Below are 19,987 nucleotides of genomic sequence, written 5' to 3' on the forward strand. Positions count from 1 at the left end.
CAGACCCTTCTATTCTTCGGATGGAGACCCTCATTTTTGCTTATTTCATATATTTTTTAATCCAAATTTCTTTTTAATCCAAATTTCATTTTTTGCTTATTTCATATATATTTCTAATCCGTTTTTTAAAATCCAAATTTCACCTTCTATGGAAGGTGGCTTGTGTACGAGCGCCCTCTAGTGGAACGTTGGAGCAAAGAGCGACTTCTGCAACGTTCAGGGCTCTTAAACGGTGTGTGTGGAACTACAAGCGCCATCATCCACAGCCAGCGTGGCTGGTTTGGGAAGCCCAGGACGATGGGACTATCTGAGAGGGGCTGTGGGCCACCCTAGCTGTGGATTTGGGCACCTGTAGTCCTGCCCGTTGAGTGGGGGGTTGAAATAGCAGAGGGAATCAAATTTGTAAGCTTTAGTCATCCATGTATTCACTTGTTTATTTTAATCTTAATTTTTATTTTTGAATTACAGTATTTGGATGCAAAGTTGCAACTTGAGCTTCCTTCCTTCCTTCCTTATCTTTCTCTCTTTTCTTTCCTTTCCTTCTTTCTCTCTCCCTCTTTCTTTCTGTTTGTCTTTCATTCCTTCTTTCTTTATCTCTTTCTCTCCCTCTTTCTTTCTATCTTACTTATTTCCTTTCATCCCTTCTTTCTGTCCTTCTCTCTTTCTCTTTTTCTTTCTTTCCTTTCCTTCTCTTTCTATCTCTCTTCCTTCCTCTTCCTTCCCTTCCTTCCTTCCTTCCTTCTTGAGAAAGAAAGAAAGAAAGAAAGAAAGAAAGAGAAAAGCAAATCAGAACAACAACACAAAGGAGAAATCATCCATCCATCATCTCTTGCCTGCTTCAATACTTTAAATGCTATGGGTTTTTTTGACTTTACTCCCAGATTCCTCTCTTGAATCTTTGTCTTCATCTGCTCCTTGGCTGTTCAACTTAAGTATTTCTCCCACCTTTACCCTCTTCCACTGCCTGGTTTCCAAAACCTCTGCCCAGACTCTGTCTTTTCTGAGAAAGCCCCGGCATAATTGAAAAATGTGAATTATTATTATTATTTGAATCGGGCTAGTGAGATGGGAATTTCTTTTTTTTAAGTCCAACTAGCAAGTCTGTTCCTGTCTGTTTCTCTGGCCTGCAAGGGGCAAAGAGGTGGAAGAATTTCTCAAGTATCCAAACAAAAAAACTTTTAAGGAAGTGAATTTTAGTTCCCATCATGTTCGTCTTTCCTTTTGTTGCAAAAGGGCTGGATTGCTCCAGAGGCAAACTCAGCTTCCTCCCATTTAGCAATTTCTCCATTTAAGATTCTACCTAGACACTCCCGGCTCCCTTAAAAAAAATAAAAGTATATTTCTTGGGGAGATCAAAATGGGAGAAAGAAAAAAAAACAATCTTTGGTTACACCCAATCGACTTTTGTTTAACTGACTTTCTTTTGAAATGAAATGAAACCTGTATTTTTATTTTCCTCCTCCTGGCTCCTGTCATTTCTGTGCCGTTAGGAGCAACGTACAAATTTAATAATAAAAAAAGTAAAATGAATTCTGTTGAAGAATAACGGGGGAGAGGGCGAGGGAGGAAGGAAGGAAAGGGAGATAGAAAGGAAAGAAAGAAGGGAAGGAAGGAAGGAGAAGGGAAATGAAATGAAAGGAAGGAAAGAGGGAGGAAGTCAGGAGGGAGAAAGGAAAAGAAAGAGGGAGGAAGAAAGGAAGGAAAGGGAGACAGAAAGGAAAGAAGGAAGGGAAGGGAAGGAAGGAAGGAAGGAAGGAGAAGGGAAATGAAATGAAAGGAAGGAAAGAGGGAGGAAGTCAGGAGGGAGAAAGGAAAAGAAAGAGGGAGGAAGAAAGGAAGGAAAGGGAGACAGAAAGGAAAGGAGGAAGGGAAGGAATGAGAAAGGAAAGGAGGGAAGGTGGTAGAGAGGAAGGAAGGAGAAAGGGTGATAGAAAGGAAAGAAGGAAGGAAAGAGAAAGGAAAGGCTAAAACTACAATAACAGGGGGAAAAAACCAGTAGAAAGATAAAGGGAATGATATAAAAAAAAAATAGCTTTGAATATTCCTCGCAGCAGTTACGCCACCAAAGATCCTTTCAGCTCTTTCTCAGAAATGACATCCGTTCCATTCTTTCTTGCAATCTCTTCATCAAAGCCGTCAACCACGCATTCTTTCACAAAAACAGGCCTCAAGGGATTTTCTGGGCAACCAATAAATAAATTCTTGACTCCAAGAAGTCGGCTTGTCCATCTCAACAAGTTCGGTCAAGAGACGTGTGTGTGTGTGTGTGTGTGTGTGTGTGTGTGTGTGTGTGTGTGTGTGTGTGTAGAGGCCTGTGATCTGTTGGCAGCCGTGTGAAGTGGCCACTTCAGCACCACGGATAGCTCCAAAGAAGGCTTCCTTTCGTTCGGACGACACTTTCATCCAGAGATGGGAATTTATTCATTGCGTCGTGGAAATATCAGCCTCATTCCAGGATGGAGGATTTCCCCCCCCCCCAGGCCACTATTCTCGGCTGACTTTTGTTTCTAGACCCTTCAAAGCCAAAACCAAGCTTGTCCGATCTTAAACACCCTGGATGAATAACCGGGAAAGGAGACCACCCGGAGATCTCACAAGGCCAGCCGGTGAAGCAGTCCCTAGCAAAAACCCTCCAACCGAGTTTGATTCCAAGGAAACTTTGCAAGCCAAGATGGCCGTCAGCATCACCCCCCTCTCCCCCAAAAGTTAAAGGTTCCCCTCGCACATATGTGATAGTCGTTCCCGACTCTAGGGGGTGGTGCTCATCTCCGTTTCAAAGCCGAAGAGCCAGCGCTGTCCGAAGACGTCTCCGTGGTCCATGACTCAACGCCGAAGGTGCACGGAACGCTGTTCCCTTCCCACCAAAAGTGGTTCCTATTTTTCTACTCGCATTTTTTACCTGCTTTCGAACTGCTCGGTTGGCAGAAGCTGGGACAAGTCACGGGAGCTCACTCCATTACACAGCACTGGGGATTCGAACTGCCGACCTTTCTGATCGACGAGCTCAGCGCCTTCGCCACTGAGCCACCCCGTCCCGCAACAATGCTCCCTTAAATAAATACATACTTTTTAAAAACATTGTGGGTTTTTTCCCCCGTTTGGTTCTTTTGAATTCACATTAATGTCTTGTTTGGGTTTTGTTTATTTTTTTTTCACCCCCCCCCCCAACATTTTGTATTTTGTATTTTCATCTTGTGCATAAAATTAAAATTGGAGTTTAAAAATAAAAATAAACCCAGGGGAGAAGAATGGGTTTAAGGCCAGCTTATCCGGTTTTATGCATCAGATAAGATCTTAATATGTCACGGAGTTTTTTTCTTTCTTTCTGGAGCTGTGACTGACCTCTGGGTAGTAAAGACGGAGAAGCGAGGTTTGCATTACTCATTACTTAAACTCCCAGTTGAAGAAATCCACGTTTCGCCATAAAGATTGTGCAAAGATTGGTGGAAACATCTGCTGGGGCAAATGTAAGAAGAGAAGCCGGGAGGTTGCAAATAGGTTTGTTTGTTTTTTGCAAACAAGGCCAACAAAGCATCCTAGTTTAAGACGAGGGGCAACTTTAACCATGGTTTGAAACCCAGTGGGGGAAAAAAATATTAGTCTTAAGTATAGACTAATATAGATATATAGATAGATCAGATACGGAGCTCTTGAATTTTGGCGTGTGGCTTTTTCATTTTTATTCTTTATCTTCTTCTCTCCTGTCCTAATAAATTCCTGGCCGAAACCGGAGTTTTGAAACAAAGTTGTTTAGCAGTTTTTAAAACAGAAATGTGGGTCAAGGGGTCTCATCGGAGCTATGCTGAACATGTAGCCGCAGAGCCATGGATCAGCCCCAGTCGTAGATGACGAAAAGCAGAACGTAGGAATTCTAGAGCATTTTTCCATTTGATAAAAAGGATGAAGGAACCGTCTTAAAAATGGGATGGCACGAAAGGAAAGAGACGTGAGGAGGGAAGATGGAATATATATCTATATCTATCTTTTATCTATCTATCTATCTATCTGTCTGTCTGTCTGTCTGTCTGTCTGTCTATCTCTCTATCTATCTCTCTATCTATCTATCTATCTATCTATCTATCTATCTATCTATCTATCTATCTATCTTCCCCAAGCTCCATTCTTTATCCAAAGAAGAGAGTATGTATGTGTGTGTGTGTGTGTGTGTGTGTGTGTGTGTATGTGTGTATGTGTGTGTGTGTGTGTGTGTATGTATCATTTTGTCTCTGTTTTGAAATCCGCTTACTGGATTTTGTGCTTATGACGGAGGGGAAAAAATAATATGAAATTTCATTTTGGCTTTTGTAAACTTGTTATAGAAATGGCTTGTTGGGCAAAAGCACAAAAGTTGTGGTTGCAATATATGTGACCTGGAAGCCGGTGACTTTCTCGTTCTCCCCCCCCCCTCCATTACACTATATTTCTCTCTTCTTCCTTTTTCAGGATCTCCCCCCCCCCCCTTGCATTTTATACTTGGGTAAACGAATAAAAAAAGTGAAATTGGAAAAAAAAAAGCATTCTTAACCCAAACTGTCCAACCATCTGAAAGCAAAATGCAAGGAGCCCGGAAAAATTTAGACCAAGATGCTTCCGTATTTATCTATTTGCTCACAAAAACGAGGAACAGGGCACGGCTTAAAAGAATTAAAATGTGGCCTTGGAAACTGGAATTTTCCAATGGTGTCAGAAAAGGAAGTGAAAAGCAAAATACTTCTCCTTTTCAAGCCCTTTAGAATTAAAAGACACAAATAATAATAAAAAATGTTTTTCCCCCCCCTATCCAAGCTTTTCCAGATGCTCGGAATTCCAACTCACTGAGTGACCCTCGAACTCGCAGCTGGCTTGCTTTTCCAGCTTGGCTGCATTCTCTTTTTCACACCCAGAGTCTCTCTCCCTCTCCCTCTCTGGTTTTCTCTGCACTGGTTACGAGAGGAGAAGACAACAGCCAGGAAAGATGGGTGCAGAAAAAGGGTGAACTCCAAAATCAAGCTCTCTTCCCAAAATATTCTTGTTTTTTTTAAAAGAAAATTGCACTATGCAGATCCTTCCTTCCTTCTTTCTTTCCTTCTTTCTTTCCTTCCCTCCCTCTTCCTCCAATTTTCAAGACTCTGCAGACCCTTCCTTCCTTTCTTCTTTCCTTCCTTCCTTCCTTCCTTCCCTCCGTCTCTCCTCCCCTCCTCCTCAAATTTTCAATGCGATTAAAAGTGAACCAACGTTAATTCCCTCCCTCCTTTCTTCCCCTCTACTCTTTCCTTCCTTCCCTCCTTCTTTCTTCTTGTCCCTCCCTCCCTCTTTCCTTCTCTCCTTCTCCCCCCCTCCCTCCTTCTCTCTTGGGAATAATCTCCATCATCCAGCGTCAAATATTTTATATTCTACTACACAACTTTCTGGGGAGAAAACCAGTTCATACAGTATCTGCCCCAACACGAACGACAATATTTCCTGCTGTTTATCATCCAGAAAATCAAATATATAAATTTAATGGAGGGATGGATGGAGGGGTGAAATCCAGCAGGTTCTGACAGGTTCTGGAGAACCGGTAATGGAAATTTTGATTAGTTTGGAGAACCAGCAAATGCCACCTCTGATTGGTCCCAGAGTTGGTGGGAATGGAGATTTTGCAGTATCCTTCCCCTGCCACGCCCACCAAGCAATGCCCAAGGAACCGGTAGTCCTAAAAAAAATAAATGAATTTCACCACTGGATGGTTGGCTCAACTAATCAACCAGTCTATCAGGGTCCAAGGGAGAGATAAGAAAACCATTCTTAGGCCCATTAATAATTTCCTTTATTAGACGAATCACATTGGCACATCTGGGGAAAAGCCAACTTTGAAGTTTCCCCACTCAAATCAAATCCAAAGTTCCTTTCTCTCGGTGCAAACCTTCGTCACAGGCCCCAAACAGGTCACTGTCCCAGGTTTTGATGCTAGCCATGCATGCCTCTCCAGCAAATGTCCTTGGTTCCCAAGGGAAAGAATTTTATTATGGCTACGATACCCCCAACTATCTCTACTCCCCCCCCTTACTTTCTCACAGCTTCAAGTAGCCTCACTGTGGCAGCCCTGAAGGAGCTCCGAAAAATGGCTCCAGGAGGTGACGCAGTCAATCAACCCACCCAGGGTAGAGTTTTGAAGGTCAGTTCCCGTAGAGCCAAATGGAATAAAAGGGCATTTTAGAGAAGGAGAAACAGAAGGAGGAAGAGAAAGGGGAAAAAATATAATGGGGGAAAAAAAAGGAAAGGAGCAAAGAAAGAGAAGGGGAGGGGAAGGAGGAGGAGAAGGAAAGGAGGAGGTGAAAGAGGAGGAGGAGGAGAAGAAGGAGGAGAAGAAGAAGAAAGAAGAGGAGGAGGAGGAGAAGGAGGAGAAGAAAGAGGAAAAAATAATGGGAAAAAAAGGAAAGGAGCAAATAAAGAGAAGGGGAGGGGAAGGAGGAGGAGGAGGAGGAGAAGGAAAGGAGAAGGGGAAAGAGGAGGAGGAGGAGAAGAAAGAAGAGGAGGAGGAGGAGAAGAAGGAGAAGGAAAGGAGGAGGAGAAGGAAAAGAAGGAGAAGGAGAAGAAGAAGGAGAAGAAGAAGGAGAAGAAGAAAGCAGACCCACTCCTGATGTTTACAGGGATTGAGCAAAAGTGTTGACACACCATCTACGGACAATGGAGTGATTAGGCACAATCCGTTGTTGCCTAGGAAATTTACCTGCAAGGAAGTCAAACTATTGAGGAAGCTCTGAGACCTTGAGCAAGAGGAGAAAAGTTGCGAGGGCCAAGTGTGTGTGTGTGTGTGTGTGTGTGTGTGTGTGTCTGTAGACAACGATTTCGCAAGGGAGGGTGGGGTCAAAGCTCTGGCCAGACCTATAAAAAGAGGACCTCGTTGCGAGGCTCCTCAACCCACCCGAAACCAAAACTTTCCTCTCTTACCGATCGACGCCGGAGGTAAGTGGAGAGACCCCTTGTCAGGGCCAGGGGTTCAAAGCCTCTCGAGATCCAGAACCTGGGAGGCTTTGGGGGGTCTTAGGAGGGGTCGCCCTCTCCAGGCAGGAGAATCTTGGGTGAGGGCCTCAGATTCAGCTTTGGGTCTGGAGATCTATTGCAGCGTTGCAGCCTCAAATCTGGATCTTGGGGCCAAGCAGTTAAGGGAGAACCATGAGGACTAGTGGCTTGAGCTCCAGGGGAAGAGCCAGGACTTCTGGAAGACTTCTGAAGGTCCAGCAAAGGGTTAAAACATCTCATTGGGTCCTCATTGCAAGCCCACCTTCTCTCCAGAGACCCAGGGACCTTCTCTTAATTTTGTGTGTGTCTCTTCTTGACCATCTAGTCACACTGGAATGGGCGCTTTCTCCTGACCACGTGTCCATCAAGGGGACAGGGCTCAAGAGGGTGTGGAGATCACGGTCAAAATCAACTGTGGTTCTCCTTCTCCTCTCATCTTGGGAGATCAACCGATCTCTTTTCTGAACGGCCCAACCGGATCTCAGATTTTGAGCCGTACACTCACAATATTACAGAGTCCAAGGGCTGGAAGGGACTTTGGAGGTCATTTAGTCCAACCCCCCCCCCCTGCTTCCCAAAAGCAGGAGATCTTATTCCATCCAGACCTAAGGGTAGTCCAGTTTATTCTTGGACACAGCCACCACTCCTGGAGGTATCCCATTGGTTGATTTTTCCCATGTCCTGTTTAATGGGAATTAATTCTATTACTGATAGTTTCTATAACTTTAGGTAAAGTTAAAGGTTCCCCTCGCACCTATGTGCTAGTTGTTCCTGACTCTAGGGGGCGGTGCTCATCTCCGTTTCAAAGCCAAAGAGCCAGCGCTGTTGGAAGACGTCTCCGTGGTCATGTGGCCGGCATGACTCAACGCCGAAGGCGCACGGAACGCTGTTCCCTTCCCACCAACGGTGGCTCCTATTTTTCTACTCGCATTTTTATACCTGCTTTCGAACAGCTAGGTTGGCAGAAGCCGGGACAAAGAACGGGAGCTCACTCCGTTACGCGGCGCTGGGGATTTCGAACCGTCTTAGCCCCTGAGCCTCCTGAATTTAAGCTTAGGCTTAAGTCAAAATCTTTAACTTTTTAATTTTTTTAAATTGGGAAGTTTTGGAAGGGAAAAGGAGGGGGGGGAAATAAAATAAAATCGACAACAGAGGGTAAATTCAACCGGAGCTTCGGGTGAGTTGAAGACTTCCGACTTTGCCTTGTGATTCTTAAGCGACCGATCGTTTTATATTCCCAGATCAGAAGCGAATCAAGATGTCTCAGACCCAATTGGAAAAAGCCTGCGAAATCATCATTGACATCTTTCACAAGTACTCCATCCAGAAGGAGCACCACGACAGGCTCTCCAAGGGCGAATTCTCCAAGATGCTGAAGGAACAGCTTCCAAACTTCCTCCAGGTGAGAAAAGAAACCTTATTATCTTTTGATTTTTTTAAAAAAATTGGGCAAGAATAGCCGGGGAAAGGAAGGGAGAAATGGAGTTTCACCGTAAGAAGCTTGGAAGTCAAGAAGGAGAAAGTAGCAAGAGCTTTCTCTACAGAGATTCTCCACCATCCCAAGTCCTGCTTGTCCCAAAGGTGCTTCTGATTTTCAAGAGGCAACTGATTAGCAGAGCTGGAAGGGACCTTGTAGGTCATCTAGTCCAACCCCACCCACCCCCCTGCTCAAGCAGGAGACCCGACACCCTTTCTGACAAGTGGCAGCCCAATCTCTTCTTGAAAGTCTCAAGTGATGGGGAAGGAAGGAAAGAAGGAAGGAAGGACAGAAGGAAGGAAGGAAGGAAGGAAGGAAGGAAGGAAGGAAGGAAGGAAGGAAGGGGAGAAATCTCTTCTTGAAAGTCTCAAGTGATGGGAAAGGAAGGAAAGAAGGAAGGAAGGAAGGAAAGAAGGAAGGAAGGGGAGAAATCTCTTCTTGAAAGTCTCAAGTGATGGGGAAGGAAGGAAAGAAGGAAGGAAGGAAGGAAAGAAGGAAGGAAGGAAAGAAAGAAGGAAGGAAGGAAGGAAGGAAGGAAGGGGAGAAATCTCTTCTTGAAAGTCTCAAGTGATGGGGAAGGAAGGAAAGAAGGAAGGAAGGAAGGAAAGAAGGAAGGAAGGGGAGAAATCTCTTCTTGAAAGTCTCAAGTGATGGGGAAGGAAGGAAAGAAGGAAGGAAGGAAGGAAAGAAGGAAGGAAGGGGAGAAATCTCTTCTTGAAAGTCTCAAGTGATGGGGAAGGAAGGAAAGAAGGAAGGAAGGAAGGAAAGAAGGAAGGAAGGAAGGAAAGAAGGAAGGAAGGAAGGAAGGAAGGAAGGAAGGAAGGAAGGAAGGAAGGAAGGAAGGAAGGAAGGGGAGAAATCTCTTCTTGAAAGTCTCAAGTGATGAAGCTCCCAAAGGCAACTTCTGTTCCATGGGTTGGATTTTCTGGTTCTTTTCTTTGAAGAAGTTTCGCTTCTCACCCAAGGAGCCTCTTCAGCTCTGGCTGGATGGTGGGGAAGAGCAGAAGAAGCTTCTTGGAGGAGAAGCGAAACGTCTTCAAAGGAAAAAAAAACCACCCCAGAAAATCCAGTTTCCTCTTGGAAAAAAAACTTTTGAAGGAATGAATCAACAAAAGCATCTCGAAACGGTGTGGTGGCGGCCTCTGCTGGTCACTGAGAGTAATTCATTTATAGAGGGAAATGTTCTTATTTGGGTATCAAATAAATTCACAAGCTTGATTTTAGTTTGGTGCACTGGAAAAATTTGGCGTTACAGAAATGGCCAATCACATATCAATGTGCAAAAGCAAAAAATTGAGGTCGGGGCGTGCGTTTATTTTGCACTGTGCTAGTAAGAGCTGGAAGTCAATGCCCTCTTTCCTTTCTTTTTCTCCTCCCCCTTGTCTTCCACACCTCCTTTTCCTCATTCTCTTTCTTCCCTTTCCTATTTCCTTTTCTTTTGGGGGGGTATTTTATGCAATAAAAATGACAAAGGAATGAAATGTAGAAAGGGAAAAAAGAGAGAGCTAGTTTTCCAGGCTTCGTATCTTAGGGCCCAAATTATTTAAAGCGTTTTTTTCCCCCTTTGGGATTTGCAGGCCAATAAGAATCCCGAGGCCGTTGACCGCCTGTTCAAGGAGCTAGACCAGAATAAAGATGGGGAGCTGTCCTTTGAGGAGTTCATGGCTTTCATGGGCAAGTTCTTGATCGACTCCCACCATAAGTTCCACCATGACCACTGAGGCAGCGACGGGAGGCTGAGATTGGCACCGGGTGGCCCCTCCTCCTTAACCTAACCATGGTTTACCCCTCCCCTATCCTTCGAGGCTTCTGGGCTCAGTCCTGGTTTGTGGAGACGGGGGGCACAATAAAGAATTTAATCTTCTCCAAAAATGGCTGTTGTTGTGTTCTTCAAGGTGTAATTTTGGGGGAGGGTCACAAAAAGATTAAATGTTTCTCTTTTTGGCTAATGAAGGTATCTAAATAAATGAATAAACAAAGCATAAAGTTGGGGTCTGTCCCCCCCCCCCGGATGGAGCTTTTTAAAAAGGCGCCGGCCCTCTTGAGGCCGGTTAACAGCTTCTCCTGCATATTGCAGAGGGCTGGACTAGATGACCTTTGGGGATACCTTCTCACTCCGCCCTACGATGGCCCCAACCGGCAACGGACTGGCACGCCTGAGAGGAAAAGCTGGCTTTGACCCGGTTAAAATGAATCCAAAGAAATAACCAGGGTTATTCTGGGTTTGGAATGGGTTTGGTTGATGGGGCAGACAGAGAAACCTTCGTTTAGAGGGGAATTAAAATGGGAAGGAACAAAACATTAAAATAATAAATAGCACTAAATAGTAATTTTGTGGTCTTGGCTGCCCTCTTGTGGCTGAATGGAAACGCACATGCCTAGCTTGCAAAAAAGGGAAGGGAAGGAAGGAATGGAGGGAGGGAGGAAAGGGAAGGGATGAAGGAAGGGAGGGAGGTAGGAAGGAAGGAGGGATGGAGGGAGGGAGAGAGGAAAGAAAGAAGGAAGGGATGAAGGAAGGGATGGAGGGAGAGAGGAAAGGGAAGGGATGAAGGAAGGGATGGAGGGAGAGAGGGAAGAAAGAATGAAGGAAGGAAGGGATGGGAGATGAATGAAGGAATAGAGGGAGGGAGGAAAGAAGGAAGGAAGGGTTGAAGGGAGGGATGGAGGGAGAGAAGGAGGAAAGAAAGAAGGAAGGAAGGGATGAAGGGAGGAATGAAGGAATAGAGGGAGGGAGGGAGGGAGGAAAGAAGGAAGGAAGGGTTGAAGGGAGGGATGGAGGGAGAGAAGGAGGAAAGAAAGAAGGAAGGAAGGGATGAAGGGAGGAATGAAGGAATAGAGGGAGGGAGGGAGGGAGGAAAGAAGGAAGGAAGGGTTGAAGGGAGGGATGGAGGGAGAGAAGGAGGAAAGAAAGAAGGAAGAATGGGATGAAGGGAGGAAAGAAGGAAGGAAGGATGAAGGAAGGAATAGAGGGAGAAAGGGAGGAAAGAATTAGGGAAGGAAGGAAGAAAGGAAGGAAGGGGTGAAGGGATGAAGGAAGGAATGGAGGGAGGGAGGGAGGAAAAAAGGAAGGAAGGAGAGGAGTGGGGAAGGAAACTGAGCTTGAGGCGAGAAATGAAACTATTTCCATATGAAACGTAAATAAACAAATGAAACCTGTATAGTTTTCGGGATCTCCAATTTGAACCCCACACCTTGCCTTTAAAAACACAAAAACCCCGCTTATCACCAGCCTGTTGTGTGAACGCAACTGCAATCCTCCACTCTCCTGCCAACTTGGGTGTACCATATTCCGGGCCTCCATGGGTCTCTCTCTCTCTCTCTCTCTCTCTCTCTCTCTCTCTCTCTCTCTCTCTCTCCCTCCCTCCCTCCCTCCCTCTCTCTCTCTCTCTCTCCAGCAATTCAGCTGCGTCAACCCCTCCTCCTTCCTTGCACAACGACACCCACAAGTCATGTCTGAATTGCCACAACGGGGACGGAAGGGTGTGAGTCACTATTGTGCAATCCAGGTTGGGATGAGGGAAGGGCCCTATTTGAAGCCAGGACCATCACCAACTCCACGTCGGAGGAGATTTCGACACCTCCTGGCTGATCTCACAACTCGGCTTGTCTGTTTTCCCCCCCTTCCTTTCCACAGGCTGCATTCTTCGCCGTCGTCGGCCTCGGGGGTGGTAGAACGCCACGTCGCTCCTCCAGAAGACACCTGCACAGGTAGGTGAGGGAGAGCCAACCTGGGTCCCTTCCTTGCTCCCTCGCTGCTCCCTAGGTGCTCAGGAGCTCACGGGAGGAGGTTGTGGCACAGTTGTGTTGTCCTCTCCATTCCGGACAATTTGACCTTCGGCTTGCGTGATTAAAACAAACTTCCTGGCTCCCATAAGGCAGGCAGGTTGTGGGTGAAAACAACAAACAACAACCCCCGATACTGATGGAAGATAGACGGGTGAGCAAGCAGGATCCTCTCCGTCTGGTGCCTTTGCAAGAGAGGTTTACTAAGATTTGAAAGAGAGATGGATAGATAGATAGATAGATAGATAGATAGATAGATAGATAGATAGATAGATAGATAGATAGATAGATGTACAGACAGAGATAGATAGAGACAGGTAGAGATATAGATAGATAGATAGATAGATAGATAGATAGATAGATAGATAGATAGATAGATAGATGTAGAGACAGAGATAGATAGATAGATAGATAGATAGATAGATAGATAGATAGATAGGTAGGTAGATAGATAGGTAGATATATATATATAGACAGAGATAGAGAGATAGAGAGAGAGGAATAGGGAGATAGATAGAGATATAGACAGATAAAGATAGAGATAGATAGATAGATAGATAGATAGATAGATAGATAGATAGATAGATAGATAGATGGAGATAACATATAAGATATGAGACAGACAGATAGATAGAGACAGAGAGAGAGAGAGGTAGAGAGAGAGAAATAATATATAAGATATAAGACAGAGAGACTAACAGAAAGATAGAGAGAGAGAAATATAGATATAAATATAGATAGATATAGATAATATATATGACAGAGACAGATCGATAGAGATAGAGAGACACACACACACAGAGAAAGCGAGAGAGAGAGAGAGAGAGAGAGAGAGAGAGAGAGAGAGAATGTATAAGATACGACAAGGAGACAGATAGATAGAGGGAGGGAGGGAGAGAGAGAGAATGTATAAGATATGACGGAGACAGATAGATAGATAGAGGGAGGGAGGGAGAGAGAGAGAGAGAGAGAGAGAGAATGTATAAGATATGACAAGGTGACAGACAGAGAGAGAAAGAGGTTCCAATTTAATAACAACGTAACTACTAATTTAAGGTACAAGGATGAGTAACTGGGACCACATCTCCGTACTTCCATTCCATGAGATATATGATTAAAATTTGAAGGTCTCCAGAGAGGGACAGAAAGGAGGGGGAGGAGGAGGAGGAGGAGGAGGAGGAGGAGGAGGAGGAGGAGGAGGAGGAGGAGGAGGAGGAGGAGGAGGAGGAGGAGGAGGGATGTCCTGGTTTAATAAAGAACATCTCCTCTTCTCCAAGTCATCTGATTCCTTCTGATGTCTTTCTCAGCCTTTGGGTTGACCTTGCTAGAATGTTTGCCAGGTCTATGGCTTGTTTTTTGAGAGGTGAAGGTCCATAAAATGTATTTCAGGATAGGTCAGCCTGGGCCCTGGACACCCAATCCCTGTAGAAATGTCTCAGTGGTCTTCTTGAAGCTCTCCACCACCTCCGTTGGTTGGAAATAACAGAGCTTAGAATTCGGCTATCTGGAGAAGGTGAGATACCCATCCTTGGAGGAGAAGACCTCCATGGGCTTTGAGACACCACCTTGGAGTTGAAGCTCTCCCACATTCTTGAGGCCACCACTGGCAAAGTCTTCTTCACAACCATCCCTTGCTACATTTTACTTGGGGGGTGGGGGTGGGTGGGTGTAGTCTCTGGAGTCCAGTTCCCAAAAAGGGACTTTAATGTCCAGATTGATCATCGTCATGCTATGAGATCCTTTCCTTCACCTGGTCTCAATTCATGAGATGCTTCCAATTTGAAGCCTAGACTTTTGGATTGTGATCTTGAGAACCTGCCCCTATAATGGACAAAGGATCGACGCGGCATATCCCAGGGTCTCTGCCTTGACGGAACCTGCGAGTAAAAATGGAGCAGGCCAATCCTACCATGAGTCCAAACGAGTTGTAGACTCGGGCAGGAGGCTTCAGGAGGCCGCGAGAAAACTGGTTGGAGAACATCTGCTCCTCAATCTTTCCGACCCTCATCGAGACTTAACAATAAATATTTAGCAAAAGACGGTGTGGTCTGTGGAAGATAAGCGAAGGGATGTCTGGTCGGGCAGTCCGAAATCTGTCGCTCGACCTGATGAGTTTTGAACCCAAAACATCTTGTTCTTTTTAGAAGACCGACCTCAGGGCTACCAGCATTGGGAGAAGATGGTCATATTGAAGATCTCTTTCTTGATCTTATGCTCTCTGTCTCAAGGTAAGCCCCCAAGCTTGTTCAGGTATGGATAGGGGTGGTATGTGGTATAATGGTGTCCATTGAGTAGGAACTTTTATGGCATCATCTACCTACCCTGAGCAAAGGTCCTGGGTGAGGGACTCACATTTGAGATCAACTGTCTTGCAATCCTCCAAGACAAAGATCTACACTGGGTCAAACATCTGTCCTCTGCCCCCTTGCATGTACGGGGGCAGGGGGAGCGTGTGGACTTGTGCATACATGCGCACGGTGTGTGTGGCACAATTGCATTATGGGCATGGGCACATGCTTGCTATCACGCACAGGTGTGCAATTTTGGCATGCGAGGAGAAAAAGATTAGCCATCCCTGTTCTAGAGGCTTTCAAGAAGAGATTGGTCAACCATTTGCCTGAAAGTTCTCCTTGTTGAGCAGTGGGCTGGACTAGAAGACCTCCAAGGTCCCTTCCTACTCTTTATTCGGTTATTTTGCTATTCTTTTTCCTTCCTTCCTTCCTTCCTTCCTTCCTTCCTTCCTTCCTTCCTTCCTTCCTTCCTTCCTTTCTTCCCCATCACTGGAGGCTTTCAAGAAGAGACAGGACAACCATTTGTCCGAAAGGGTCCAAGTTCTCCTACTTGAGCAGTGGGCTGGACTAGAAGACCTCCAAGGTCCCTTCCTACTCTTTATTCTGCCATTCTGCTACTCTTTTCCTTCCTTCCTTTCATTCATCCTCCCTCCCTTCCTTCCTTCTCCATTGCTGGAGGCTTTCAAGAAGACACTGGGCAATCATTTGTCCGAAAGGATCTACGTTCTCCTGCTTGAGCAGTGGGCTGGACTAGAAGACCTCCAAGGCCCCTTCCAACCCTGACGATGTTCTGGGTCCAAATTCTTCTCATCAAGAATGGGTCTGACCCTTGAGACTTGGCTTGGCCCAAACAAGCCAACGGAGAGAAGGTCAAGATTGCACGATAGAAGTTTGAAGATCAACTTGGGGACCTTCTCGGCCCCTGAAAAAGATCCCACTTCTTCCGTTTCCCCAGCCGCAGGTTGCTTCCGACTCATCACCCCGGCCAAATGGGGAGCGAAGGTGGCCAACTGCTCCGAACCGTTGAGGGACGTCCCCCCCGAGTACGTGGTCATCATCCATACGGCCGGCAACCCTTGCCGGACTCATGCCGACTGCCACCAGGAAGTGAAGGCCATCCAAAACTACCACATGAACCTCAAAGGCTGGTGCGACATTGCGTACAGGTGAGGGGGGTGGGTGGGCAACGAGGGGCTTCGAAGTCTGGGGGAAGAGCCTCCCGGGTGAAAAAACAATCCAGGCTCTTTGGGAGTGGAGGGAAACTCCCGGGGATTTCATGAATGTGCACAGCGGTGTTGTGGTATTGTCCTTCTTGTTGTTGTTATTTTCAACAAGGAGGCAGGTTCTTCCTGGAACGTTTGCTCCACTTTCCAGTCTGCCCAACAAACCGGCGGTTTTCTCGTCTTACGTCTTGCGTAATGTGTTGAGATGGGCCAAGGAGTTGGCCTAGGATTGGGTGGAAAAGACGTATCTAGTCCTAAATCACTGGAAAAATATGACTGAATCCTTTCCTTTCCTTTTTTTTCCTTTCTTTCCCTCCTCTCTTCTTCCTTCCCTTCCCTTCCCTCCTCTCTTCTTTCTTTCCTTTCCTTTCCTTTCCTTCTCTCTTCTTCCTTTCCTGTCCTTTCCTTCCCTTTCCACCTCTCTTCTTCCTTCCCTTCTCTCTTCTTCCTTCCCTTCCCACCTCTCTTCTTCCTTCCCTTCCCTTCCCTCCTTTCTTCTTCCTTTCCTTCCTTCTCTCCCTTCCCTTTTCTCCTCCCTCCTTCCCTCCCTCCCTCTCTTCCCTCCCTTCTCTTTCCCTTCGATCCTTATTCCTTCCTTCCTTCTAACGTTCCTCCCTTCTCTCTCTCCTCCATTCCTATCCCCTCCCTCCCTCCCTCCAGCTTCCTGATCGGTGAAGATGGATACGTGTACGAAGGTCGGGGTTGGCGCAATGAAGGATCCCACACCTATGGCTACAACGACCTCTCCTTGGGGATTGCGTTTATCGGCACTTTTGTGGGTACGTTGGTCCACAACTTCAGAAAAATCCTGAGGAATCCCAGGGAATGTATGGAGCATCTCCTCCCCTCCCCTCCCCTCCTTGGAGGCCCAGGAAGTTTGGGAGAAGTTGAGCAACCTGGAAACCTCATTGGGCCCCGACACCCGGGAGGTTGAAGCGGGATGCCAGCAAGCCACAACCGCAGCAGAGTTTCTGCAGGGCTCCACCCTTGTGCTCTGCGTGGGATGCCTCATGAAAATTGTGGATGGGCAGGTCTCCTCCAGAGCTCCTTCCTTCCAGAAGTTAAATTATCCCGCAGGAAAGGACTCCAAGCTCTTGTCTGAAGCTCATTGCAATCCCTAGTTAGAAAACACTTCCGCAATGCAGCTCCTTCCTTCCTTCCTTTCTCCCATCCCTTCCTTTGCTTTCTCCTTCCATCTATCCCTCGTTTTTCTTTTCCTTCCTTTCCTCTCTTCTTCCTTTCCTTTCCCTTCCCTCCTCTTCTTCCTTTCCTTCTTCTTTTCCTTTCCCTCGCCTCCTCTCTTCTTCCTTTCCTTTCTTTTCCCTTCCCTCCTCTCTTCTCCCTTCCCTTCCTTTCTCTTCCCTTCTCCTTCTTTCCTCTTCTTTCCTCTCCTCTCTCTCTCCCCCTCCCCCTCTCCCTTTCCCTTCCTTTCCTTCCTCCCTCCCTCCTCCTCCCTTCCATCCTTGATGACGTTCCCTAGTTTGGTCATGAAACATCTGCAAGAAACCCCCCCCCCCCAGCTCAGAGAGCACCAAGGACCCCTCTGTTCAACCCAAAGATTCTCCGATTTCTATGGAGATCTGGATAAACACACTGGATAAATCTTGCTTCAGCTCCACTCGGTTTATATTAAACCAGCGTCCTCACATCTCTCCTTGTTTGTTTGTTTGTTGGATTTATATGCCTCCCTTAGACCGGGATGAGATTTTCTCTGGCTCCCTGAGAAAAGTCAGACTGTTCTGTTTCTCTTTTAGAGCGATCCCCGGAGGATAAGGCTTGGAAAGCTCTTAAGTGCTTCCTCGATTTCTCGGTGAAAATCGGCTACCTGTCGCCCGAATATCTACTGTTGGCCCACAGCGATGTCAGTGACTTGGTATCTCCTGGAGAATTTGTCCGCGCCGAGATTGCCAAGTGGCCAAACTACAAGCATTCCCTTTACATTTTGAATCGGGATGGACAATAAAACTTTGCCAATAAAGGAAAGAATGTGATTTTCCTTCCTGACCAAGGAAGCGAACGAATTTTCCTTCCTGATCAAGAAAATAAACTAATTTTCCTTCCTGATCAAAGACTATGAACTAATTTTCCTTCCTGATCAAGAAAATGAACAAATTTTCCTTCCTAATCAAGAAAATAAACTAATTTTCCTTCCTGATCAAGAAAATGAATGAATTTTCCTTCCTGATCAAGAAAATAAACTAATTTTCCTTCCTGATCAACAAAACAAACTAATTTTCCTTCTTGATCAAGTAAATGAACGGATTTTCCTTCCTGATCAACAAAATAAACGAATTTTCCTTCCTGATCAACAAAATGAACTAATTTTCCTTCCTGATCAACAAAATGAACTAATTTTCCTTCCTGATCAAGAAAATAAACTAATTTTCCTTCCTGATCAACAAAATGAACTAATTTTCCTTCCTGATCAACAAAATTAACTAATTTTCCTTCCTGATCAAAGACAATGAACCTATTTTCCTTCTTCTGAGTCGAAATGCACAGTGGCCATCTTCAACCAAGGACCCTCCATATCCTTCTTTTTAAATCTGACCCCTTTCCCAAATTAATCCATTTCTGTGGCACCAAATCTGTTCTGATTTTCGATGGGTTTTTTTGGGGAGTTTTAGACCCCCCCCCCACATTCTTCTCTCGTGCCAAGATGTGCGATGCTTCTTGCACCTTGCCTCGGTTGTAGTTTTTGTTATTGTTCCTCTGTTTTCCATTGTGTTTTTGTTATCGTTCCCTCTTAAATTAAGTTGCACGAAATGTTTTTCCTCGGTTGTGTTTCTGTTATTGTTCCTCTTAAATTAGGTCTCACCCTTTCTGGCTGAGCAGAGCCCCCGGGGTGGAAAAATAATTGTATTTCATTAGAAAAGTAAACCAGGAATATCTGAATGGTAAATAAAGATAATTGGAGTTCTGCAAAGATTTGAGAGATTTTTTTTTCTTCCCTTCCCTTGTTCTTTCTGCACCAACTCAGAAGGTTAAAACTGCCCAAGGCGCTGCTGATTCTGTCCTACGGAGGAATGATTGAGTCTGTCATCTCCACCTCCATAACTGTCTGATTTGGTTCTGCAACCCAACAAGACTGACACAGACTTCCATGGATAATTAGAACGGCAGAAAAAACAATGGCTACCAACCTGCCTTCCATTGAGGACCTGCGCACTGCACGAGTCAAAAAGAGGGCCGGGAAAATATCTACAGACCCCTCGCATCCTGGACATAAATTGTTTCAACTCCTACGCTCAAAACGACGCTATAAGGCACTGCACACCAAGACAACTAGACACAAGAAGAGTTTCCCCCCCAAATGCCATCACTCTGCTAAACAACTAATTCCCTCGCCACTGTCAATAATTTACCAAGAATGTATTACTATTATTCTTCTCTTCCTTCCTAGTAACTATCCCTCCCCACTTATGACTATAATCGTGTTGCTTTTATCTTTCAATTTATGTTGTTTTTATTTGTTTCCTAGTACGATTTTTATTAGTAAGCTTGACTATCACTAAGTGTTGTATCTTATGATTCTTGATGAATGCATTTTTATTCTCCTTATGTACCCTGAGAGCATCTGCACCAAGGACAAATTCCTTGTGTGTCCAATCACACTTGGCCAATAAAGAATTATATTCTATTCTGTTCTGTTCTGTTCTGTTCTATTCTATTCTATTCTATTCTATTCTATTCTATTCTATTCTATTCTATTCTATTCTATTCTATTCTATTCTATTCCATTTTCTCTTCTCTTCTGTATTCTATTCTATTTTCTCTTTTCTATTCTATTCTATTTTCTCTTCTCTATTCTCTTCTCTTTTCTTTTTTCTATTCTATTCTATTCTATTCTATTCTATTTTCTCTTCTCTTCTGTATTCTATTCTATTCTATTTTCTCTTCTCTATTCTATTCTATTTTCTCATCTTCTAATTTCTCTTCTCTTCTCTTCTCTTCTCTTATTCTATTCTATTCTATTCTATTCTATTTTCTCTTCTCTATTCTATTCTATTTTCTCTTCTCTTCTAATTTCTCTTCTAATCTACTCTATTTTCTCTTCTCTTCTTTTCTCTTCTCTTCTATGGGGGTTTATGGGACGAAGACTTTTTAAGGTTGCAACGGATGGAAAGAGACAAGATCTAGGCGGGGAAAAAAAAACTTTGCAAATTCCATAACTCCCTAGGGAAAACCCCGTGTTCAAGATGAGTTTATTCTTTCCTCCGCTGACATCT

At 45.0% G+C, this 19,987-nt stretch overlaps 2 protein-coding genes across 3 annotated transcripts; both read left to right on the plus strand.

Annotated features, from left to right (window-relative positions):
* The first annotated feature begins 6,808 nt into the window (after positions 1–6,808).
* Positions 6,809–10,321, plus strand: LOC309399693 (protein S100-A9-like). 2 transcript variants are annotated; one of them, XM_081967751.1, is made up of 3 exons: positions 6,809–6,927; positions 8,226–8,386; positions 10,039–10,321. In XM_081967751.1, the coding sequence occupies exons 2-3, from the start codon at positions 8,243–8,245 to the stop codon at positions 10,180–10,182; spliced, it is 288 nt and encodes a 95-aa protein (XP_081823877.1). In that variant the 5' UTR covers positions 6,809–6,927; positions 8,226–8,242; the 3' UTR covers positions 10,183–10,321. The 2 variants fall into 2 exon arrangements, with proteins under 2 accessions (XP_081823877.1, XP_081823878.1); XM_081967752.1 differs by having other exon boundaries at positions 6,857–6,927; positions 8,231–8,386.
* Positions 10,322–11,973: 1,652 nt separating this feature from the next.
* LOC309399780 (peptidoglycan recognition protein 1-like) lies at positions 11,974–19,398 on the plus strand (the record flags this gene model as incomplete). Its single annotated transcript, XM_081967886.1, has 5 exons — positions 11,974–12,169; positions 14,389–14,472; positions 15,491–15,701; positions 16,419–16,537; positions 17,513–19,398. The coding sequence occupies 5 exons, from the start codon at positions 11,974–11,976 to the stop codon at positions 17,719–17,721; spliced, it is 819 nt and encodes a 272-aa protein (XP_081824012.1). The 3' UTR covers positions 17,722–19,398.
* Positions 19,399–19,987: the final 589 nt, after the last annotated feature.

This window comes from Natrix helvetica (genome assembly GCF_964273705.1).
Source record: "Natrix helvetica genome assembly, chromosome: 16".
NCBI lineage: Eukaryota > Metazoa > Chordata > Lepidosauria > Squamata > Natricidae > Natrix > Natrix helvetica.

Excerpts from the sequence above, each read along its gene's own strand:
- LOC309399693 (XM_081967751.1), top strand. The coding sequence starts at position 8,243 with ATGTCTCAGACCCAATTGGAAAAAGCCTGCGAAATCATCATTGACATC. Across the intron at positions 8,387-10,038 it reads AGCTTCCAAACTTCCTCCAG|GCCAATAAGAATCCCGAGGC; the intron begins GTGAGAAAAGAA and ends TGGGATTTGCAG.